General features: G+C 61.8%; 1 protein-coding gene across 5 annotated transcripts; it reads left to right on the plus strand.

Moving 5' to 3' along the window:
- Positions 1–955: 955 nt before the first annotated feature.
- Positions 956–24527, plus strand: BIN3 (bridging integrator 3). 5 transcript variants are annotated; one of them, XM_085242733.1, is made up of 10 exons: positions 956–1036; positions 4631–4780; positions 4871–5933; positions 6757–6898; positions 8655–8703; positions 14245–14285; positions 14690–14751; positions 15075–15154; positions 16280–16555; positions 16704–16840. In XM_085242733.1, the coding sequence occupies exons 3-9, from the start codon at positions 5654–5656 to the stop codon at positions 16508–16510; spliced, it is 885 nt and encodes a 294-aa protein (XP_085098859.1). In that variant the 5' UTR covers positions 956–1036; positions 4631–4780; positions 4871–5653; the 3' UTR covers positions 16511–16555; positions 16704–16840. The 5 variants fall into 5 exon arrangements, with proteins under 5 accessions (XP_085098859.1, XP_085098861.1, XP_085098863.1 ...); XM_085242735.1 differs by lacking the exon at positions 16704–16840 and having other exon boundaries at positions 957–1036; positions 16276–16466; XM_085242734.1 differs by lacking the exons at positions 4631–4780; positions 4871–5933; positions 6757–6898; positions 15075–15154; positions 16280–16555 and adding exons at positions 17052–17092; positions 19891–20032; positions 23260–23394; positions 24320–24527 and having other exon boundaries at positions 964–1036.
- The last annotated feature ends 169 nt before the right edge of the window (positions 24528–24696 follow it).

Below are 24696 nucleotides of genomic sequence, written 5' to 3' on the forward strand. Positions count from 1 at the left end.
GGACTGGGATGCACTGGGATGCACTGGGATGCACTGGGATGCACTGGGACAGGGCCGTCCCCATCCCCATGTATAGGATTTGGGATTTGGTGACCCCGTGTGTCCCCACTCCCAGCCCTAAGCCACTTTCCTATGGGAACGCGGCGTTGTGTCCCTCTGTCCACTGTCTGTTTGTCCGTCCCCAAGAAGTTTTGGCTGCCATAGGGGCGCGCAGTGTGGGGTCGCCCCAAGCAGATGGGAGCAGCGCATTTAGGGCTTCTGGGGTGTTCACAAGGACGCTCAGGGCACCAAACCAGGGCGCCATCAGGGCGTAATTTGGGATCCCATCGGGATGGGATCTGGAATCACGTCAGGATGGGCTTTAGGAGCTCAGTGAGGGCTTGGGGGCTCGTTGGATGGGATTTGGGATTTCATTGGATGGGATTTGGGATCTCATTGGATGGGATTTGAGATCTCATTGAATGGGACTTGGGGGCTCGTTGGATGGGATTTGGGGGCTCGTTGGATGGGATTTGGGATTTCGTTGGATGGGATTTGGGATCTCGTTGAATGGGACTTGGGGGCTCGTTGGATGGGATTTGGGATTTCATTGGGATGGGATTTGGGGGCTCGTTGGATGGGATTTGGGGGCCCGTTGGATGGGATTTGGGATTTCATTGGGATGGGATTTGGGGGCTCGTTGGATGGATTTGGGGCACACCGGGGCACCCATCACGCCATGACCAGGGTGAGGCTTTGGCTCCCAGCAGGACAGCACTTGGGGTCCCATTAGGAGATCAATTAGGATCCGTCAGGGATCAGGAGGGCATTCGGGCACCCACCAGAGCATCGTTTAGGAGCTCACCAGGCCACGTCTGAGGCTCCCAAACCGCCCCGTGACGCCACGCCCGTGACGTCAGCCAACCACCCTCCAACCCGGCACGCCAAGGGTTAACGCCCCTCGCTCCCGACCGTGACGTCACGGAGGGACCGGAAGGGGCGGGGCCTGGCGGCAGCACTTCCGGGAGCGGCGCCGGGCGGCGGGCACCATGAGCTGGTGAGGGCGGCGGGGCCGGGCGGGCGTTGTGCGGGTCGGTCCGGAGCTGCGGGCGGGGCTGAGCCCGGAGAGCGTCCGGAACGGGATCGCGGAGCTCCGCAACGGGCTCCGGGCCGCCTTGGGGCGGGGAGGGGGCTTCGAAATCGGCCTGCGCTGGTGCTGCGGCCTGCGCTGGGCGGGTGGGGGGTGTGGGAGGGTGTGGGGTATGAGGGGGATATTGGGGTGTATGGCGGGTGTGGGGTATGGGGGGTATATGAAGGGGTATGGGGCGTATGGGAGCTGTGTGGGGTATGGGGGGGAGTGTATGGGGAGGGTGTGGGGTGTATGAGGGGGTATGGGGGGATATGGGGTGTGGGAGGGCTGGGTGCGGAGTATGGGGGTGGGGAACGTATGGGGGGTGTGTGAGGGGGTATGGGGGCTCTGGGGGGTGTGGGGTATATGGGGGGGTGTGGTATACAGTGGGGGTGGTGTATGGGGGGCTGGGTGTGGAGTATGGGGGTGGGGAGTGTATGGGGTGTATATGGGGTGCAGGGGGGGTGTGTGCAGGCACTGACCCTATGGGGGCTGAGAAGGTGTGGGGTGGGCTGGTATAGACTGTGGGGAGCGCAGGGGGATGGGATGTGTGGGGTGGGCAGAGGTAAGGCCGTATGGGGTCAGCAGCTGTGTGATGTATGGGGTGGGTGGGCACCCTTAGGGAGTGGAGTGGGGTGGACAGGGGTGTGTGGTCTATGGGGTGGATGTGAGGTGGGCAGGGACTGCAGATGTGTGATCTGTGGAGTGGGCGCGTATAGACCACGTGGGGTGGACAGTTATAGGCCTTACGGGGATTGCAGGTGCACGGTGTGTGGGGCAGGCCTTGTAGGGCAGGCAGTGATAGACCCCGTAACGTGGGCGGGTCGGTGCTGACCACCTCGGGTTGGTGGCCGTGTAGGGTTGGCAGGTCGGTACCGTATGGGGCACGCAGCTGCAGCACGGTGTGTGGGGGCCCCAAATCCTCCCCGCGTTCACCCTACAGCCACACAGCAGCGATGAGGGGCTGCTCCATGGCAGTAAGGCCGGGATTCCCACGTGTGTAAGGTGGGCTCGGGTCGATGCGACCCCTCAGGTTGAAGTACTTAGCTTTAGGTTGGCTCCTTTTGGTCCATCCCTGCTCTGTTGGCGGGGTTTGCCAGCAAAGCTCAGCGTTGCTGTGTGCCCACCCTGCCCTCGCTGCCCCTCTGCCTGCTGCCAGGGGCTGCAGGGAAGCCCAACCATCTTGCTGGCAGCCGGGCAGCGTGCCTTATGCTGCAGCGTGGAGCTGTCTTCTGGCGCGTGCTGCCGTGCAGAAAGATCTCTTTTGCTTTTGCTGCAGAGGAATAAAAGGCTGTTGTGCGAAGGAGGGGTTTGTGGCTGGCTGGGAAGCTGAGATGCCCCGTTCTTTTTTAGCACCGAACCCCACGTCAGTCGTGGAGCGCGTTGCAGCTCACGCGTCAGCATGGGGACTTGGGCCCTGCAGGGCTTCAGCTGTGTGTGAGGGACACAATCGGCCTCAGTGCAGCCTCAATGGTTGGCCCTCGGCCTCGCCGATTCCTGCAGCTCTGAGCGCAGCCGCCCGCCCCGATGAATCGCCCCATTGATGTGGGGCCGGGCTGCGGGGTTCGATGACGCGGCAGATGCTGCGCCCCGGCTCTGCCTGCTGTGCTGTGGACGTCAGAGGGGAAGAGCACCCGGCGTGGGCGCTCCGTGCAGAGGGTGAGCTCTGTTCCCCTGCCGGGAGCGGGATCTGTTTGCTTTGTGTGTGTGCCTCACCCCACTGAGGGGCGTCCCGGCCCCGGCCCCGCTCACTGCGCCCTTTGGGGTCAGCCGTGGGGCCGGAGCTGTGTCCTCAGCTCAACTCACGTGCGATGTGATGGGAGATCTCCGCTTCCTTCCGTGCGTCACCCTGACTCATGGCTCCCTTTTGCAGGGCGATATCTGCCCCTGACGTTGTGCCTCCTTAATCCTTTGCTTTCCCTCCTTCTGCCCAGACGGAACCCGGCACGGTGCGTCCTCTGCTCCGCTCCGCAGCTGGGAGATGCATCCTTCCCGTTGCACAAAGGGCAGGCGTTGCTGCAGGGAGCTGTGAGGTGTCTGCAGGTGGATTAAAGCCCCGACTCCTGCGCTGGGCAGCTCAGCAGTGCTGCCTTTATGGGCTGTGCTCCATTAGAGCAGCAGTCAGCCTGTTTTTGAGGCAGCCTGCACGGCCAGCTGTGAGGTTTTTAAAGCTCGGCGGCTTCCTTTAGATGCGCAGGGCTGCAGGGCTCAGACTGCGGCTGTTGGTGCCCTCAGAGCTGCGCCCACCCCCCTGTGCTCCCTGCGGGTCCCCCTGGAAGGAGCTGAGCTGCTGACAAATGAAATCGTGGCTTCCAGCGCATGGTCGCCTTCCGTCGCGGCGAGCGTCTCGTTTGTGGCAATCTGAAGGGTTTTTTAAGGTTCTTGGAACCACATAAGACCAAATGCTTTGCAGCTCATCAACAGACTCCCGAATTCCTCCTCTTTTGGCTCCCTGTGGTAGGGATGGGAAGGGGCTTGGAGCGGTGTGACAGCTCGAGATGGAGCGCGGCGGCACCGCTGCAACAGCTGCTGTTTACTGGGAGAAAAAACACGCGAAGCAAATGTTGACGGTGAGGCAGCACAAAGCACGTGTCTGCTCACCGTGTTACTGCTGGGGGGCTGGGAGAAACCCTGCCTCGGCCCCGCGGCTGCTGAGTGCCGAGCTGGGGGGCGGGGGCTCCGAGAGCGCTGAGGGTGTGGGGTCCACGTGGGGAAAGCGGCGGGGCTGCGTGGGTGTGCGGGACTTCGTTCTCAGGTCTTGGTCAGTTGGAAGCCGCAGAGATGTGAACCTGGTCTCCCAAATAGTTTGGGCTGGAGGGGAGGGTGGGCAGGGCGGAGCGGAGCCAAGTGCCGTGGGGAGGACGGCGGGTTGGGGGTTTACGGCAGGGAAGCGCCGGGGAGGTGTGGGGTGGTAGCATGAGAGCAGCTGAGAGCTGCTGGTTTCGTGCTGGGTTGTGCCGTGGCCACCTCGGGTGGCTGCCGTGCCCTCAATGGATGTGGATGTTGTCCGGAGCCCAAACCTTGGGCCTGCTGCGGTCCGTGGCCGATGGCTTGTGGTCCCACCGTGGTCTGTGGGCCTCGGTCGGCGGTTCGTGGTCACTCCGCGGTCACTGACTCACGGGTCCTCTATGATCAGTGGCTCGTGGTCCCTCCGTGGCCATCGGGCCTCGGTCGGTGGCTCGCTGTCCTTCCATGGTCGAGGCTCGTGGTCCCCAGTGGGCGCTGGGCTTTGGTCTGTGGCTCGTGGTCCCTCGGTGGTCAGCAGTCAATGGCTCGTGGTCCATCCACGGTCCACCCAACCTCCCCTCCTCCCCAGCGCCCATCGAAGCCGGGGGCCGGATGGAATTTCAGCTTTTTGTGCTGATGACAGGTTGATGGCTGGACCCGATGATCTCAGTGGTCTTTTCCAGCCTTCGCAGCTCCGTGACATCGGATGGGATGAAGGCGACAGATGCCGGCGCCGAGCGGAAGCGCCGTGGTGGGGATTTCTTAATTATTATTTTTTCCATCTCCTTTGTGCAGGTAGCAAAAAAGCAGCGTTAGAGTTGAGCCACAACCGCGTTTCACAACCATGCTTAAAATGGATATTTTTGTAGCATAGTCAGGGCCTAAAACAGCCTTGCAGAATTCTGCTCACCCACGCGCCTGGCGTGAGTAATTTTCTTTTGATGGGTGAGTAAAACATCATTATTTTTTTTTTTCATGCTCATCTCGGAATGGGTGGGAGAGCGGATCCTGACATGAGTTTGGATTTGCTCAAAGCAGGGAGCGGAGCAGCGCTGTGCAGGGGCTGCACGTGGACAGCAGTGCTGAGCTCAGCCAGCACCGACCCGCGTCGGCTCCTCTTCACACCTCTGTGTTTCCCCGTGCTGCAGGGCATCCGTTCCCCATCCGTTTGCGGGACGAGGCCGTAATGCAGCCAGCAGTGCGTGCCGTGGGGGTCCCGGCCCCTCTGACCCCCTCCTTGCCTCCCCCCGCCCCGTTCCCTCCCACGCCATGGGGACCCAGGCCTGCACCCGGCGCGGAGCTGCTCCAGCAGGAGCTTTTTGCGATGCGCTGGAATCATTTTTTCCCCTTTTTGCATTTCAGTGCTGTGTTTGGAGCCGTTGCTATGAGTTGAGCTGCGAGGAGGGGGGTGGGGGGAGCGGGGTGGGATGGTGCATGCGGTTGCCATGGACACGGTGTAGTACAGCAGTGCACCCAGAGGGATGGAGCGATGGATCCCGGTGGCGGTGGTGGCTTTGTCACCTGCACGGGGCTGGAATTCCCCGCTCTGAGGGCACCCGGCGCTGCGTGCTTCAGCTTTAGGGCTCCTCGTGGGCTTTGGAGGGGGTTTGGGCGGCGCAGAGCGCTCCGTTGGTGGCATGTGGTGGCTGTGAGCTCTTCCTGCTCCCCGTCCTCCTCGGCCAAAGCTGCTGTGCTGTGGGCACGGTGACGAGCCGGGGGTGCCGCCCTGTGCTGCTGGGGGCACCGCTTAGGGGGCAGAGCTCTGCTTGGGGAGCGCAGGGCCGACCTCACCGTGGGTCCCGTCGGACGCGCCGTGGGATGGAGGCGGTGCCAGAGCCCATCTTCAGGCTGCAGGGGTGGCAAAAGGAGCGTCGCCCCCCAGAACGGGTTGCTGTGGTTGACGCTGCGGCCCTCCGCGTCCCCGGGGGGTGCGGCAGAGTGGGAGCTGTGGGAGCTCCTTCCGTCTCCATTTCCCCACAGACCCCACTGAGCCGCACCCCTCTGCCCACGAGGTTTATTTGCAGCTCCCCGACGCGTCCCGGGGGGGGAACTGAGATCCTTTGGTGCGCAGCCCCGGGTGTGCGCGTGGAGAAGCCGAGTAAATACATGGCATTGCTGGGGAAACTTCAGAGGGAGCGAAGCGCGGCTTCTCCCACCTCCCCTCCCTGGGGTTGCTGTTGCTGCTCGTCCCTCAGCAGAAGCTCGCAGGCTTTTCGCCACCCACACTTCTTTGCCTGCTTTCAGCCCTTCCCATCCTGCTCACAGCTCTGCCCTCCATGCGGCCCCCCCGCGACCCCATAGCAGCCCCCCCTCCCCTCGACCCCATAGCAGCCCCCCCCCCGACCCCATAGCAGCCCCCCCCCCCGACCCCATAGCAGCCCCCCCCCCCTCGACCCCATAGCAGCCCCCCCCCCCCCCCGACCCCATAGCAGCCCCCCCCCCCGACCCCATAGCAGCCCCCCCCTCCCCTCGACCCCATAGCAGCCCCCCCCCCCCCCCGACCCCATAGCAGCCCCCCCCTCCCCTCGACCCCATAGCGCCCCCCCCCCCCCCCCCCCCCGACCCCATAGCAGCCCGCAGAGCTGGGCTGACTCAGCGCACTCTTCAGGAACGCGGTTTCAAAGCATTTCACACCCCAAACAACAGCCCTGGCGCTCTCTGGCTCAGCAGAAACGAGAAAGCAAACAAAAAGAAAGGGGGGGAAAAAAAAAAGAAAAAAAAGCACCAGTTCTGCTTTGCCCTCCCCAGGTGACTCCTCTCACCCCAACCCCCCTCCACGCTTGGCTGCGTGGGGCTGTGCTGCCTCCGTGCCCCCCACCCTGCGATGCTCTGCTCTCCGTGCTGCCATCCCTTTCTGCTTTGGTTCCCTGCTTTTTTTTTTTTTTTTTTGTTTTGTTTTTTTTTTTCTTTTCTTCCTGCAGATCCGTATTCAGAAAGCAAAAAGAGTTGGCAACAAGCAGGAAGATTGTCTCCAATTGTAACAGAGCAACAACAACAGCAGCAGCCACCCAAAAAAACCCCAGAGCGAATAGACGCGGCTCTGCGCAGGGTTACGTGCCGCAGGTTGTACCCAGGCAGATAATTAGCCAAGTGCTAATAGAGGTATTTACTGGTCTGTGTTCGGGGGGCTCTGCTGCCTTCCTTTTGTTCTGGAGGAGAGCAGGGAGGGTTTGTGATCCCCCCAGCACAGAGCGCAGGGACCCCATCCCTGCCTGCTTGTGGCACTGCCTTCATCCTCCTCCTCCTCCTCCTCCCCCACGTGGCTGCAGCTGGGCCCGAGCTCCCTCACTTCGCAGAATCTCGGGGCTTGGAAGGGACCTCCTGGGGTCGTCGAGTCCAACCTCCTGCCAAAGCAGCTTCCCTACGCCGGGTCGCTTAGTGCTTAAATGCGCTAATTGCCATCTAATCGCGCTTTCCCCTGGACGCGGCCCTGCAGCGCTGGCTGAGGGGGTCTGCAGCCCCACATCATGGCATCTCCCTCCTCCCCCTGCTTGCAGATCCGCTTTTTGCCTCGCTTGTGCCCTTTTCTCCCCAGTTGTGCTGTGCCACCTTTGCCCGCCCGCAGCTCGCTGTGAGCCCGTCCTGCCTGGGTTGGTGCTGCCGCTTCCCGAAGCTCAGCGGGTGCGCAGGGCAGCAGGGGCAGCTCGGCTGGGTTTATATTTGACCCCGTGCAGGAAAACAGAGAGAAAAATCCGTGTTTTTTCTCTCATTTTTGGCGCTCGTTTCCTGTAAGGCACCGCGCGGCCGGGCACCGAGCCGTAATTACACAGCAGGAGGGGGTTTGTTTGTAAAGGAGGGGTGATTCACGGCGGCTGGAAAGGGTTAACAGCCCAAAATGACATGGGTTGAAGGGGAGGACAATAAACAGGAAGCTGTGCCCAAAGCTGCACTTATCGCGGTGACTCAGGTCGGCGCCCGGCTTCGTTACCGGCGGCTTAATTACACCGTTGGTTTGGAAACGGTGCCGGGGCTCGAGTGGCTGGAGGGAGGAGGGCTGGGGTTGGTGGGCAGCCTTGGGTTGGGTCGCGTGGCTGAACTGGGAGCTCCTTCCTGCAGGAAGGGGAGCCTGGGGCGGTGGGAGCAGCCCCGGATTTGGGTACGGAGTGAGAACTGGGGCGGCTCTCGTGGGATCCGGCACAGCAGCGGGGTGCGATGCTGATGGGCTGAGGCTTGGCCTTGTCACAGGACTGACTTCTTTGGGCTGTGCCGGAGATGCTGGATGAGGTGTTTGATGCTGGATGAGGTGTTTGAATGGAGCATCGCCTCCACGGCTCAATCAAACACCCCGGGGGCAGCAGCTGGAGGATCCCTGCATTTCCTTTTGCTTGTCAGTAGAATAAAAACCCGGTTATTCTCAGGGTGGCCGCTTGTCTGTAAGGACCTGACAGGGCTGCCCTGCCGTGCCGGGTGATTCCTGGGAGCGCTCCTTACCTCTGAGCTGACTCACACTGTGGGATCCGTGTGGGTAACCCAGATTTCAGCAGGGATCTGAGGGCTGTGGTGCTGGCAGGTGAAGCAGCTCGCATCGTTACTCCTTTTAATGCCCTCTTTCTGAATATTTACAGGCTTTGCTCTTGGTGTTGTAGCAGAGCGGGTTCTGCAGCACCCAGAGCCTTTATTCCTATGGCAGGGGAACGCAGTGCGGCTGTGGGGGGCTGGGGGTTTCAGTGGGGTGCCACGCTGTGCTGGGGGTCCCCTCCCCACATCCCCACCCCGCATCCACTCCCCACATCCACTCCCCACTCCCCCGTGCATACAGGCTTTCGCTGCATCGCCTCCCGCTCACAGTTTCCTCCCCTCTCCCTTCTCTCTTTCCCAGGATCCCGTTCAAGATCGGGCAGCCCAAGAAACAGATTGTACCCAAGACAGTGAGTAAAGCAATTCCCCGTTTTTAGCCGCAGCCTCTGATCATGTGGCTGTGAGTCAGGGCGGCACTTTGGCTCGCCCCACTTCACGAGGAGGCGGCGGGGAGCGAGCGGGACCTGCAGCCTGCAGCGCTGCGTGCCTCCTGCCCTAGGAGCCCCGTGCTGAGGGAGCGCTGCTCCGGGCCCGGCTGCTGCCTGGGAAGGGGCTGGGACGGCTCTCCTCGGAGACAGAGATGCGGCCTGCCTTCCTTTCTTCCTTCCTTCCCTCCTTCCTTCCTTCCCTCGCTCGGCGGTGGCTTGTTTGTTCATCCTCGCTGAGCAGATGGAGGAGGAGGAGTGGTTCAGATCGCTGAATATAACTGTTTCCAAAGAAAGGCTCATAAGCTGAGATGCTCAGTGCTCGGGCGTGAATTAATTTGTGCTGTGCAGCATTTGCTTTAGAAGCAAATTAAAGGAGCGTTTTGTCTTCCCGTGGCTCCCATCCCCGGTGCTGCGGCGTGCAGCTGCCTGCGGTGCTTCCCCTTCTCCTGCAGATGCTCTTTGCCTTCGTCCTGCACACCTCGCCCCTCTTCCTTCTCCAAAGTGAATGCTTGGCAGCTGGCTCCAAACCGCCAGTGCAGAATCCGCGGTGGGCAGCAGGGATGGAGAGCACCCATCGTGTCCCTCCATGGCATTCCTGCATCTCCCAGCTCTTGGCCGGCAGGTGGGCAGCACTGCAACGCTGCGATGGAGCGAAGGGCCACGGCAGTTTATCCCCGTTTATTCCTGCTTTCCAGCAGCCCCCGGGACCTCAGAGATTTGCCTCCTGTTCTTTGCACTGCCTGCCCTGGGAGCCGTGGCTGACCATGGCCATCTCCATCCCCCCCAATCCCACACTGGGGTCAATTTGGCTTTTTTTTCCTGCTGGTTTTGCCCTCTCCTGCTGGGGGTTGGGCTGGGGCAGTGCAGCAGGTGCCATGCTCTGCACAAAGCCGTGGGAGAGGTGGGATGGGTGTAGAGCCAGCCGGCAGGCACTGCTCCTGCTCACACACACACACACACACGTGTGTTACATGGCACAGCTCTGAGCGTCCCGCAGCAGAGCTTCGTCCTGCGGTGCCATTTCCAGGCCTGTCCCCATCCATCCTTCCTTCCCTAAAGAAGAAAAGTTGTGTCAATTGGCTGCCAACCTCTGGGCACTGGGGAGGTTAAAAAGGAAAGGCATTTGTCGGAGCTGCCCTGCTCTGGCCGGCTGTGTGGTTTGTAACCGGAGCGCGGTGCTGTGCCAGGAGCTGAGCTCACCGGAGCGCCTTTTTTCTGTCCTCTTCTCTCGTTGTTGTTATTTTTTCTGTGCTGGGCTTGGTGTCAGATCTGGGCCGGTTGCAGTTGTGAGGCGATGCGCTGAGGCTGCACGGGGGATTAGTCACAGCTCCCCGTGCCCACTCGCTTCTCAGCCTTTGAAGGAGGGCAATGTGTCAGCCCTGCGGGAAGGGAACCCCAGCACGGAGCGCTGCCCGGTCAGCCGGGGCGATCTCCCAGATCTCCCAGATCTCCCCCCGCCCAGACGGCCGCTGCTTTGTTTGCACCTTAACCTGGGCAAATCCTATTGCAGACGGTGTAATCTCTCCCCTCCTCTCCCCTGCCAGGAGCAGCTGGCGCCGGCTGGGAGGGCTCCGTGCCGGGGGGGTGCAGCCCTTGGAACTAATGTAATGCCCGCTGCTGGGACTTAACCCTGTTAGAATCCCTCGGTGCCGAACGCTTCCTGCTCAAAGGAAGCCTCTTATGGTGGAGATGCTCCCCCAGGGCCGAGCAGAGGTTACGCAGGAACCTGAGCTGCACTTATCCTCAGCTCCGGCGCTCGGTGAAGTTCACCTGCGTCCCCTCGAGGCCGTGAGGGGGGACTCCTTGCAGGGCTGGGGTTGTCCGAGACGGGGAGAGGTGACGCGTGTCCCCGCGGGGCTCGGAGCTGTGCACAGCGTGGCAGCCGGCTGGCTCCCTCCTGTTGGGCTGGGGAATGGGAGCGCGGCCCCTCCGCACCCCCGGCTTCCAGCCTGCCCTCCCTCGCCCTCGCCCTGCCCTGGCTCGCGGGGAGCTGCGCTGCTCTGCTAACCTGGGTGAGTCAGCTTGGCAGGGCCGGGGGCTCATTGACTCATCCCCGCAGCCCCGTGCTCCCCGGGGTCGGACAGAACGGCAGGATTCCGTGCAGCTGTCCGTCCCACTGTTTCCATTGGGCTCCAGCGGAGAGCTGGAAATCTCGAAGTAACGACGGAGGAAATGGCGCAGAAGTTGTGGGGTGAAATCAGGGGAGGTGAATTAAATCCTTTCACCCATTTGCACGCTCTTCAGTGGGACGCGGCGTGGTCCGGAGGTGCTCCTTGTGCCCATCCTGGAAGCACTGCAGGGCTGTTGTATGGGGAACCCCATGCGGTCCCAAACCGTGCGCTGCTCATCGCCTGGCTCAGGGCTCCTCGGGCGCTGCGTGAGCATCCAGCCATCGCAGCCCCACGGGTGCCGACCACCCGATTCTTCACCTTGGATGCCCCTTCCAGCCCCGCTGGTTCTTTGTGTGGGGTGATGACTGGATCGGTGATCCTGGAGGTCCCTCCTGACCACGATGTCCGTGATTCTCCCTTGTGCCCTTGGTCGGTGGCACAGCTGATCCCAGCGGAGTTCCCCCACATAGTTTGACCTAATTACACGGCTCTGCTGCTGGGAGAGGAGGAAGTGTTCCCTTCCTGCTTCTTCCCAACACCCGTGAGAAGGCTCGGCCCGTTGGAACGTGTAGAAATCGGCGCGTCCTCCTCTAGGAAAGGAAATTCACCTCGGGGGAGCGAGGAGCTCCAGCACAGTCCCTTATTTCCATCTCTTTGTAGTGCAGCCTTTGGTTTCATTGCGGGGCGGCGATGGCGATGCTGCCCTGCGAGCACCGGGGCTGCTGGCGGCGCAGGGAACGGTGTTGGCAAACAGAAATAAGTGGCTGAGCAAGGAGAGCACCATTTTCTTACGAGAACTCGGCCTCCTTGATGTGGCTTTATTAAAAAGGGCCATCCTGCATGAAGCAGCACGGGTGCCTCCAAGAAGCAGCGCTCGCTGCGAAAGCGGGTTGGTTTTTGAGTTTGCAGAGGGTGGCGGCGGAGCGGAGCTGTTTGGACGTGATGGGAAACTTCCCTTTGGATACTGCACTTTTCTCGCCTGCACTTCTGGTCCTCTTTACTCTTAACGAGTTGACCCTATCCACAGCCTTCCGCCCTCGGTCTTGGCGACGTGAGGCCGCTGAGGAGCGGCCGTTGCCACCAGGAGCGGCACGCTGTGCAAAATGTGCTTTGCAGAACGTGCTCGGCTTGCTCCCCGCTCATCCTCCCCGCCATCCCCGTGTCCTCCCACCCATGGGTGCTGCAGGGCCGGCTCCTCTCTGGGCCCCATCCGCGCGGCCGGGAATAGAGCTGAGTGGGAGGCGGTTGTGCTGTGGGCGTGCAGAAGAAGAGCAGTCGCTGGGCAGCTGTCTGCAGGCATGGCACGGAGTCAGGGCGGGCAGCTGGCGCTCACCTCGTGCCCTGGGGGAGCGCAGGACGTGTTGTCCCCTCTGAGACGGCGGCGGGGCGCTGGGATGGGACGCCGGGGGGTGGTGGGGTCACCGTCCTTGGAGGTGTTCAGAACCGTGGGGATGTGGCACTGGGGGATGTTAGGGTGGGGTGGGGGTGGATGTGGGGCTCTTGGTGGTCTTTTGTGACCTCCGTGGTTCTGTGGGCACGGAGGGGATGGGTTGGGGTTGGACTCGGTGGTCTGGGCACTTCTTTTTGACCTCCGTGATTCTGAGGGCATAGTGGGACGGGTTGGGGTTGGCCTTGGGTTCTTGATGGTCTTTTTGACCTCCATGATTCTGCGGGCATAGTGGGACGGGTTGGGGTTGGACCCGGTGATCTCGGTGGTCTGTTCCAACCTTGATGGCTCTATAGGCATGGTGGGGATGGGCCGGGGTTGGACTTGGGGTTCTTGATGGTCTTTTCCAACCCTGGTGGCTCTGTGGGCATGGTGGGATAGGTTGGGGTTGGGGTCCTTGATGATCTCTTGCAACCTTCGTGGTTCTGCAGCACCGTGGGGTGGGTTGGGGTTGGACTTGGGCATCTTGGCGGTCCTTTCCGACCTCCGTGATCCCGTGTTGGGCGCTGGGGGCAATGTTGGGGTTTTTCCTCTCCAGGGGTGCAGAAGTTTCCCTGCCCTTCCGTTGGGCGCCGCTGCCTCGCGTTCATCGCACCGCATGGCGGGAAGCAAACAGCAGAAGGGAAGGGGCTGCAAACCTCTCCAGGCCGCTGGTTTTTTTGGCCGGCGCCTCTGGAGGAGGTGTTTGTGGAGGAGCCGAGCGCAGAGCGGTGCCAGCAGGGCCCTCCCTGTGCTGCAGCTCCTGCCAGGACCCACCGCCCTCCAAAGGACACCGTTGTGAGTCACAGCCGACCCTTCTGTGTTTGCATCCCAAACAATTCACACATCAGACATATAAATAGAGCGCAATGCTCGGCGGTTATTTTTGCAGCCGGAACAGCCATAGAAACAGAGGGCGACGGTTCCCCATGTGCTGCTGAGCTGACCTCCGGGCTCCGGCAGCTGCACGGCTCCGTGGAGGGCGGCCCTCTGCCCCCACACCTCTCCATCCCTGTTCTCCAGTGACCATTTTTAGCAGTGCAAAGGGCAGCCTGAGCTCGGCGGAGCTTTTTCATCCGCGTGCATCCCTGGGATGGTGGGAGCTGATGGTGCCAGCAGCTGTCTGGAAGCAGCACTGCACTGGGGCTGTGCCAGACCCCACCGCTCCCGACCCCACAGCGTCCCCACTGTGAGCCCTGAGCTGTGCCAAACCCCGTAGCTCAGGGGGTCTCCGACACTCCCAGCCCACGGCATCGCCCTGCGGGCTCTGAGCATCTCTAAGCACCGGGGGGGATCCAACAACCTCAGCCCCCGGCTCTGGGCACGGGAGCTGGGGGAGCTCACAGCACGGGGATGGGAGGAAAGGAGGTTGCTCAGCTCCACGTTGGAGCACTGCTCTGCCAGCAGCACTGCGGGCTGGAAGGCGCCGTCCACACGGGACGGATTCATGCACCGAGCCCGGGTCCGAGGTCCCGAGCTCAGCACGCAGGTTCGGGTCCTGGCAGCTCACAGCACGCAGCATTCCCTGAATAGCACGGCAGGCTGACAGCACGAAGCAACCCAGCTCTGATCCCATGACAACAACAACGCACGTATTTACTCTTGGCCCGGTCAACCGAAATCCATTCGCTTATTCGGTCGACGAGGTGTGGAATGAATGTTTTAAATGTGTGTTAAAACAGACAGCGTGGAAGGGAAGGCTCCTTAAAATATCTCCTCTCACCGGAGATTCGCTGCCAGATAGCAAACAGGAGGGAGCTGGCGGTGCTGCGGGCGGGGTGCATGCAGGGCTGCGGGTTGCAGCGTCGGATGGAGCCGCTTTGGGGCTGCAGGAGGTGCAGCTGTGGGTTCCGTAGGCAGGGCTGAGCTCCCTTTGCTGCCCCTCCGCCCCACGGTGCGGCTGATTTCCGTCTCTTCTTTCTGCAGGTGGAGAGAGACTTTGAGAGGGAATATGGGAAGCTGCAGCAGTGAGTACCGGCCGTAGGGATGGGTCAGGAGTGGTGCAGGTTTTGCTGCGCTCTGCCCCCCGAACCGCTGCCTGGAGCTCCTGCGGGGCCGCTGTGCTCTGCGTGCTTCCGCTGGGGCTGTGAGCACAAAATCCCCCCAATGTCCGAGGGTCGCAGCGGAGCTCGGCACCTCCGAGCATTGCCCCAAGGGGAGGGGAGGGCTTGGAGCCCCCGCTTGCAGGGGACGCCGGGGGGACGCGTGCGCCGAATAAGGGACCAAAGCGGAAGGGGTGAGGGCAGCAGGGCCGGGCAGCTCTGCTCTTGCAGAGCCTCCCTGGGTATTTTTGTCTCAGCAGCACACCGAGCACACAAACAGTTTGCTGCTTTCCAAGATTCAGACTTTGCCTCCTTCTCCCATCTTTCAGATTGGAAGAGCAGACCAAAAAACTTCAGAAGGATATGAAGAAAAGCACAGATGCAGATTTGGGTACGTGAGTGAGGAGACACAGACTGAACTCGGGGAGACGGGGGGCGATGGGGGGGGGGGTGACAGGAGGCTCCCAGGATCACACAAGGAATCCGGTAGGGCTGCACAACACCCAGAGCTCTCAGCCCCACTCTGGCTACGGGGCTGCCTGCAGGTGGGCCGTGAGCAGAGCCCAGCCAGGGAGCCGAGCGCAGGCTGGGCGATGCTGCATGGCCATGGGCAGCGCTTGCTGCCTGTGCCCCGGTTGCTGGAAGGGAAGAGCAGCACTGAGCAGGGAGCGCATCTGCGTTTTGCTGCCATCGAGGGCATCCTGTGCCCCGCAGATGCAAAGCAGAAGCAGGAGGAGCCCATCCAGGCTGCAGAGTCGCCCTCCGAGGGGACGCAGGGCTGTTGGGGATCCTGGGTAAGATTTTCCTTGTTCAGGATTCCCCTCCCATGCGGTGGGCGTTGTTTGCACGGAGCATTTCAAGCCCCAGAGGAGCTGTGGGAGGACTTTCTTTTTCCGTTCTGTTCCATGGCAGAGTCACAAATGAGCCCCGGCCAAATGCAGGCTGATTTCTCATTTAAAGGCGCAAAGCGGAGCAGGGGGGGCTGCGGGGAAGGAGGGCAGACCCTGCTCACCCCACTCGGCTGTGGGGGCTGTGGGGAAGGAGGGCAGACCCTGCTCACCCCACTGGGCTGTGGGGGCTGTGGGGAAGGAGGGCAGACCCTGCTCACCCCACTCAGCTGTGGGGAGGCTCAGCCCATGGGGGGCTCGCGTGGGCACAGATCCTCAGCCGTGGTCCTGCAGACGGGGCGATGTCAGTGTGTGAAGGTTTGAAGGCGCTGGGATGGAGCTGTGTTATGACAGCACGCTTTGAGCTCTGCTGTGATTGCACGTAACCTTAAAGCTGGGTGTTTATCCCCTTGATTTGTGGTCTGCAGAGATCATAAACCCCCAATAGCGGGGCTCTGGATGGGGGTGGGTGCAGTCGGGGTCCTCCCAAAGCTGCTCCATTGCACATCTGCCTCCCAGCCGCCGAGAGCGAGCAGTTCTGCTCAGAGCCATGGCTTCTTTCTTGCTTTATCCCTTCCTACACGCCGATGACGGCCTTTTCCTTCCGATTTTCCATTCACTTCCACGGTTATTTTGCTGATCTTTGCAGCGGTTGCGTTGGAGGGGGTTCATTTCCCTTCCCAAGGCCAACTGCATGGGTGGGCAGGCAGACGTGTCGGCCGCAAGGCAGGAGGAGCCCATGGAGCATTCAGCTCCGTGTTCCCCGACTTCCAGTTGGCTCCGGGGGGGCAGAAGGATGCGGCTCCTTGGGGGAGGCATTTATCCAGCTCCTAAATGTTGAGAGGGAGAAGCCCCATCCTCCAGCTCCGCTCCGCTGCTCTCCCGGCAGCACGGAGCCCCTGCCATCTTCACGAAGGTGCTGGGGGATGTAACGGGCTGCGGTTTCTTCCTTGCGGGAGAGCTGCAGAGAGCCTGCGAGTGACGCTTAACGGCCTGCTGAGAAAAGACGGCACTGGTTTGCCTTAAAGCGAGCCGTGGTTCTGCGAAGCCGCTGTGATTCCTGGCCGTGTTGAGGCCGTGAGGAAGCAGCGCGGCCGTGACTCGGGTCAAAGCGGGTGGCGGATGGCTGGGACGTCCTTCGGGAGGCTGGGATGGGTCCCCTTGGTGGCCGAGGTCGCCGTGTTTGTCGCCGTCGCCCATCGCCGTGACGCGTCGCCGTCGCTGAGCCGTGCTACGGAACCGGCGAGGTTGGAACCATCCTGACGTCAGCACCCCGCCGTGCCCGGGGGACCCCAGCCCACCCCACAGGTTGGAAAAGAGCACTGAAACCACTGCCTGCCATCGGCCCCCGCACAGAGAACCACGAAGGGTGGAAAGCGCCACCGAGAGCCCAGCCCAGCCCCCCCCGCGCCCGCCAGGCCGTGTCCCTCACTGTCCCCGTGTTTCCTCTGCTCAGCCATGTCCAAAGCAGCGGTGAAGATCTCCTCAGACCTGCTGGCCAACCCGCTGTGTGAGCAGGACGCCGCCTTCCTGGAGATGGTCACCGCCTTCGACACCGCCATGAGGAGGATGGACTCCTTCAACCAGGAGAAGGCGAGCGCGGGTTCGGCCGCGGGCCGGGGGGGGGGGGACGGCCGTCGTGTCGCCGTCCCCGGGGCTCCTCCCACCCCGGTGTCCCACAGCCTGGCTCCGGTGGTGCCGGGGACGTCGGCCCGTCCCAAGCACTCGGGATTTTTGCGGTGCTGGGGCGGACGGCCCTCGTCCCAGGCCAGTGGCACATAAGCATCCTTCTTGCTTCCAACAGGTGAATCAGATCCAGAAAACGGTGATCGAGCCCTTGAAAAAGTAAGTTGTCGTGTGAGCCACAGCGGGGTTCGTCACCGCCGCGCTCCTTAGGGCACGGATCACCTGGGGGTCCCGGTGGGTAACCCCAATGGAGGAGCATCTGGGGGTCCCGGTGGGTAACCCCAATGGAGGAGCATCTGGGGGTCCTGGTGGGTAACCCCAATGGAGGAGCATCTGGGGGTCCTGGTGGGTAACCCCAATGGAGGAGCATCTGCGGGTCCCGGTGGGTAACCCCAATGGAGGAGCATCTGGGGGTCCCGGTGGGTAACCCCAATGGAGGAGCATCTGGGGGTCCCGGTGGGTAACCCCAATGGAGGAGCATCTGCGGGTCCTGGGGGACGACTCTGCGGGGGGGACGTGGGGGTCCTGGGGGGCAAAGTGCAGAGAAGGACGGGGGATGGGGGGGTCCTGGTGGCTGTGACCCCATGGAGAGGCTGGCAGCTCCTGGGGGGCAAAGTGCAGAGAAGGACAGGGGGACGGGGGGGTCCTGGTGGCTGTGACCCCATGGAGAGGCTGGCAGCTCCTGGGAACGCAGAGATGCGGCGCCACGAGCAGGGAGCAGAAATGAGAGGCGACGAGTCGGAGCTGACAGTAAGTGCTGCAAATTGCAGAGCAGCGATTTGAGCTGAGGGCTGACACGGAGCCTTGGTTCGTGGGGTTGGGTTGGGTTTTGCTTTTTCTTTTTTTTTTTTTCCTTGAAGTTGTTGTTTGTGCCCAAATGTGGGAGAGAAACCGGTGGCACTGTGAGGTTCTGCTGCGGGGCTGCGGCGCTGGCTTCCATCTGCTGCCACAGAGCCCTCATTCCTGGGGGGGGGGGGGGGGAGGAAAAAGGGAAGGAAAGAAAGAAAGAAAAGCAAAGAGCAGAGCCAGCACGGTGCTGGGAGCGGAGCTGCTGCTTGTCTGCATCGTCCTCATGAAACATACATGAACGTTGGCTTCCAGCGTTCTGTTGGCATTGGAAGGAGGGTTGGTGTGCCTGAGCCCCGTGCCTCCGTTCCAAGGGAGGGCTGTTGGCTGGGCTGGGGGTGGAAGCCTGGGATCGCAGCATGGCTTGGTTGGAAGGGACCTGAAGGACCATCGAGCTCCAACCACCGAGACGAGATAATCCAGATCCCAGGGGAGGTGGTGACGTTAAGGCCTTCCTGCAGCTCCGTGGGCTCAGCCCTGGGTGAGCAGTGAGTGCTGCGCTGCTGCTGCCGCACTGGAGCTGCCTTGGTGTGCAGGGATGCATCGCATCTCCGCTGCAGCGCTCTGAGCAGAAGAGGCCACAGCTGCACCGAACCCTGCAGCATCCTCTGCTTCAGAGCCACGGAGCAGAGCAGTGCAGCTGTTAATTACGTTAATTATTAGTGGAGGATCCCGCTGTGCTGGCCGGGGACTGAGGGTCAGGGCTGTGTGATGCGCCGTGGGGAGGAGAGTGGATTTGGGGAGGGGGGGGGAGTGATGCTCTTTGCTCTCCCAGCTTCCAGTTCCAGCTCTTGCACCCCCGCTTCCAGCTCCGTTGCACCCCCAGCTCTTTGCTCTCCCAGCTCTCCCAGTTCCCAGCTCCTCGCTCTCCCATTTCCCTGCTGCTTGGAGCCGTTTCCAGCCGTTCTGAGGTCGCAGTGCTGGGCGCTGTGCCGTGTTGGTGGGGTGCTTCACATCCCCATCGGTTCTGCCCTGTGCACCCAGAGCTGCACGCCGTGTTCCAGCCGTGCCCTCAGCTCTGCTTCGGGCCTCGGTTGCCCAGCAGTTCTGCTCTGCAGGATCCCCACCTCCAAAGGCCTCCACGCACCGCATCCCAGTGCTGAGCATCCCAGCACTCAGCATCCCAGCGCTGATCTCCCATCCCCCCAAACCCCCAGTTGGCAGCAGCCCTCGTTTCCTTTTCCTTATCCCCTCCATCTCCCCTCACCTGCTCCCCTTAAGCTTTAATCCCCTCTCAGCAGCGCTGCCTAAAAAGTGACGAGGAACGGCCCAGCTTATTCCCCAAAGCTGCTTTATGGCCGCCGTAATGCCCTGCTCTGCTGCTTCCCCCTGCGCAAAGTCCTCCAGCCGTGGGGCTGTGCTATGGGGCTGTGCTATGGGGTAGTGCTGCTGTAGGGCTGTGCTATGGGGCTGTGCCATGGGGCTGTGCTATGGGGCTGTGCTGCCATGGGGCTGTGCCATGGGGCTGTGCCATGGGGCTGTGCTATGGGGCTGTGCTGCTATGGGGTAGTGCTGCTATGGGGCTGTGCTGCTATGGGGCTGTGCTATGGGGCTGTGCTGCTATGGGGCTGTGCTGCCATGGGGCTGTGCTAGGGGCTGTGCTATAGGGCTGTGCTATGGGGCTGTGCTGCCATGGGGCTGTGCTATGGGGCTGTGCTGCTATGGGGCTGTACAATGGGGCTGTGCTATGGGGCTGTGCTGCTATGGGGCTGTACAATGGGGCTGTGCTATGGGGCTGTGCTGCTAGGGGCTGTACAATGGGGCTGTGCTGCTATGGGGCTGTGCTGCCATGGGGCTGTGCTATGGGGCTGTGCTGCTATGGGGCTGTACAATGGGGCTGTGCTATGGGGCTGTGCTGCTATGGGGCTGTACAATGGGACTGTGCTATGGGGCTGTGCTGCTATGGGGCTGTGCTATGGGGCTGTGCTATAGGGCTGTGCTATAGGGCTGTGCCATGGGATGGGAGATGGGGGCTGTGGGGTGGGAGATGGGGATTGGGGTGGGATGTAGGGAAGGTGGGGTGGGAGATGGGCCGGGTTCCGCCGTGGGGTGGGAGGTGGGGGCTGTGGGGAGATGGGCCGCGTAAGGCATTGCTGCATCCCCACCCCCAGGTTCAGCAGCGTCTTCCCCAGCCTCAATATGGCCGTGAAGAGGCGCGAGCAAAGCCTGCAGGATTACCGGCGTCTGCAGTCCAGGGTGGAGAAATACGAGGAGAAGGAGAGGAGCGGGCCGGTGCTGGCCAAGCTGCACCAGGTGGGGGCGCTGTGCGGGGGTCACCGGGGGGGGTCACCATGGGGAAGGTCCGATGGGGGGGCCATTATTATGGGGTCACTGTGGGAGGTCAGGCCAGGGGGGGCACTGTGAGGGTCATTCATTATTATGGGGTCACTGTGGGGGGGTCATTATTATGGGGTCATTGTGGGGGGTCACTGTGGGGGGGTCATTATTATGGGGTCATTATGGGGGTCACTGAGGGGGGGCCATTATTATGGGTCACTGTGGGAGGTCAGGCCAGGGGGGCACTGTGAGGGTCATTATTATGGGGTCACTGTGGGGGGTCACTGTGGGGGGGTCATTATTATGAGGTCATTATGGGGGTCACTGTGGGGGGGCCATTATTATGGGGTCATTATGGGGGGTCACTGTGGGGGGGCCATTATTATGGGGTCATTATGGGGGGTCACAGTGGGGGGGCCATTATTATGGGTCACTGTGGGAGGTCAGGCCAGGGGGGCACTATGAGGGTCATTATTATGGGGTCACTGTGGGGGGGTCATTATTATGGGGTCACTGTGGGAGGTCACTGTGGGGGGGCATTATTATGGGGTCATTATGGGGGGGTCATTATTATGGGGTCATTATGGGGGTCACTGTGGGGGGTCATTATTATGGGGTCATTATGGGGGGTCACTGTGGGGGGTCATTATTATGGGGTCATTATGGGGGGTCACTGTGGGGGGGCCATTATTATGGGGTCATTATGGGGGGGTCATTATTATGGGGTCATTATGGGGGGTCACTGTGGGGGGGCCATTATTATGGGGTCACTGTGGGGGGTCATTATTATGGGGTCATTATGGGGGGTCACTGTGGGGGCGTCATTATAATGGGGTCACTATGGGGGGGGTCACTGTGGGGGGGTCATTATAATGGGGGTGATTATGGGGGGGTCACTATGATGGGGGTCACTATGGGGGGTCATTATGGGGTCATTATTATGGGCTCATTATGGGGGTCACTGTGGGGAGGTCACTATGAGGAGTCATTATGGGGTGATTATGGGCAGGTCACTTCAGACCCTCCCCCCTCCCCACTTCACACCTTCCCCCCTCCCCACTTCAGACCCTCCCCCCTCCCCACTTCAGACCCTCCCCCCCTCCCCACTTCAGACCCTCTCTCCCTCCCCACTTCAGACCTTCCCCCCTCCCCACTTCAGACCCTCTCCCCTCCCCACTTCAGACCCTCCCCCCTCCCCACTTCAGACCCTCTCCCTCACACACTTCAGACCCTCCCTCCCCTCCCCACTTCACACCCTCTCCCCTCCCCACTTCAGACCCTCCCCCCCTCCCCACTTCAGACCCTCCCCCCTCCCCACTTCAGACCCTCTCCCCCTCCCCACTTCAGACCCTCTCCCCCTCCCCACTTCAGACCCTCTCTCCCCCCCACTTCAGACCCTCCCCCCCTCCCCACTTCAGACCCTCCCCCCTCCCCACTTCAGACCCTCCCCCCCTCCCCACTTCAGACCCTCCCCCCTCCCCACTTCAGACCCTCTCCCCCCTCCCCACTTCAGACCCTCCCCCCCTCCCCACTTCAGACCCTCCCCCCTCCCCACTTCAGACCCTCTCCCCCTCCCCACTTCACACCCTCTCCCCCCCCTCCCCACTTCAGACCCTCTCCCCCCCACTTCAGAACCTCCCCCCCTCCCCACTTCAGACCCTCTCCCCCCTCCCCACTTCAGTCCCTCCCCCCTCCCCACTTCAGACCCTCTCCCCCTCCTCCCCACTTCAGACCCTCCCCCCCTCCCCACTTCAGACCCTCCCCCCTCCCCACTTCAGACCCTCCCCCCTCCCCACTTCAGACCCTCTCCCCCCCCCCACTTCAGACCCTCTCCCCCCCCTCCCCACTTCAGACCCTCTCCCCCCCCTCCCCACTTCAGTCTCTCCCCCCTCCCCACTTCAGACCCTCCCCCCTCCCCACTTCAGACCCTCCCCCCCTCCCCACTTCAGACTCTCCCCCCCCCCCCACTTCAGACCCTCTCTCTCCCCCACTTCAGACCCTCCCCCCTCCCCACTTCAGACCCTCTCCCCTCCCCGCTGCAGCGCTGCTGTGCTCACAGCTCTGCGCCGTCCCTCTGCCAACCCCCCCGGCCCCCCCTGGAATGGCACTGGGATTAAATGGCAGATGTGAACCGGGCTGCAGTTTCACAGCCCACCCCCTCCTGCCCTTTTCCACGCCGTCCTCAGGACGCTTCCATTTCTCCCCACGCTGCTGTTTAAGGCAGCGGAGATGGGCTCAGAGAGCTGAAGGTCGAGGGGGAAATTGTGAGGGTGGGGGCAGAAATATGGGGTTGGGGTCACAGGTCTGGGGTTGTGGGGCACAAATACGGGGTTGGGGCACAAATATGGGGTTGGGGCACAAATATGGGGTTGTGGGGCACAAATACGGGGTTGGGGCACAAATATGGGGCTATGGAGCACAAATATGGGATTGGAGACACAAATATGGGGTTGTGGGGCACAAATATGGGGTTGTGGGGCACAAATACGGGGTTGGGGCACAAATATGGGGCTATGGAGCACAAATATGGGATTGGAGACACAAATATGGGGTTGTGGGGCACAAATATGGGGTTGGAGACGCAAATATGGGGTTGGGGCACAGATATGGGGCTGTGGGGCACAAATATGGGATTGGAGACACAAATATGGGGTTGTGGGGCACAAATATGGCGTTGGGGCACAAATACGGGGTTGGGGCACAGATATGGGGCTGTGGGGCACAAATATGGCGTTGGGGCACAAATACGGGGTTGGGGCACAGATATGGGGCTGTGGGGCACAAATATGGGGTTGGAGACACAAATACGGGGTTGGGGACACAGATCTGGGGTTGTGGGGCACAAATATGGGGTTGTGGGGCACAGATCCGGGGTTGGGGCACAAATATGGGGTTGTGGGGCACAAATATGGGGTTGGGGCACAGATATGGGGCTGTGGGGCACAAATATGGGGTTGGAGACACAAATATGGGGTTGGGGCACAAATATGGGGTTGTGGGGCACAAATACGGGGTTGGGGACACAGATCAGGGGTTGTGGGGCACAAATATGGGGTTGTGGGGCACAGATCTGGGGTTGTGGGGCACAAATATGGGGTTGTGGGGCAGTTGCTGTCCATGTCCCAGGTGCCCGCCGCCGGGGGTCCCACTGCTGTGCTGTGGGGTCACCGATTGCATTCCCAGCCCCCATTTCCCCCCCCAAGGCCCGGGAGGAGCTGCGCCCGGTGAAGGAGGACTTTGAAGCCAAAAACAAGCAGCTGCTGGAGGAGATGCCCAAATTCTACAGCAGCCGCATCGATTACTTCAAACCCAGCTTCGAGGCGCTGCTCCGGGCGCAGGTGGGACCCACGGCCCCACGGCCCCACATCCCACAGCCCCACAGCCCCACATCCCATATCCCACATCCCCAGGCAGTGCCAGGCGCACTGTGGTGCCGCTTTGGGGTCTCACTTTGGGGTCGTGCTGATCTCGCCGCAAACCCAGCCCGCATCCCTTCCCATCTCCCACGTCCCCCCCGCGATGCGCTGCATCCTTTGGGGCCAACCCCACATCTTTGGGGCCGAGTGAGCATCCTTTGGGGTATCGTCTCCCCATAGGGCCGGGCAGCAGCTCCAGCTCCCTCCCAGCCCTGCTGCCATCCCCACCTGTGCCAACCCGCTGTTAATTGGCGGTGTTAATTAGTGAGTTATTAGAGCCTCCCCCTTCTGCCCACAGGGTGGCAGGGCAGTGATGTCTGTCCCTCTGCCCCATAGGGCGCGGAGCCATTATGGGGCCAGCAGTGCCCATAGGGCACAGAGCTGTTATGGGGCCAGCAGTGCCTATAGGACACAGGGCCGTTATGGGGCCAGCAGTGCCCATAGGGCACAGAGCTGTTATGGGGCCAGCAGTGCCTATAGGACACAGGGCCGTTATGGGGCCAGCGCTGCCCATAGGGCATGGAGCTGTTATGGGGCCAGCAGTGCCAATAGGGCACGGGGCCATTATGGGGCCAGCAGTGCCAATAGGGCACGGGGCCATTATGGGGCCAGCAGTGCCAATAGGGCATGGGGCCGTTATGGGGCCAGCAGTGCCCATAGGGCACGGGGCCGTTATGGGGCCAGCAGTGCCAATAGGGCATGGGGCCGTTATGGGGCCAGCAGTGCCCATAGGGCACGGGGCCGTTATGGGGCCAGCAGTGCCCATAGGGCACGGGGCCGTTATGGGGCCAGCAGTGCCAATAGGGCACGGGGCCATTATGGGGCCAGCAGTGCCGTTCCCCCACAGGTCGTGTTCTACTCAGAGATGAGGACCATTTTCGGGGACCTGACGGCGCAGATCGGCCGCCCGGCGCTGAGCGATGAGCAGCGGGAGCGCGAGAATGAGGGCAGGCTGGGGGAACTGCGGGCGCTCAGCATCGTGGCTGATGACTGAGAGCTGGGGGGCACTGAGCCCCCATACACACTGCGACCCCATAAACACTGTGTGACCCATACACACACTGTGACCCCATACACACACTGCGACCCCATACACACTGCGTGACCCCATACACACTGCGTGACCCCATACACACTTCATGACCCCATACACACTGCGACCCCATACACACTGTGTGATCCCATACACACACTGCGACCCCATACACACTGCGACCCCATACA

This window comes from Meleagris gallopavo, chromosome 24 (assembly GCF_905368555.1).
Source record: "Meleagris gallopavo chromosome 24, MGAL_WU_HG_1.1, whole genome shotgun sequence".
Lineage (NCBI taxonomy): Eukaryota > Metazoa > Chordata > Aves > Galliformes > Phasianidae > Meleagris > Meleagris gallopavo.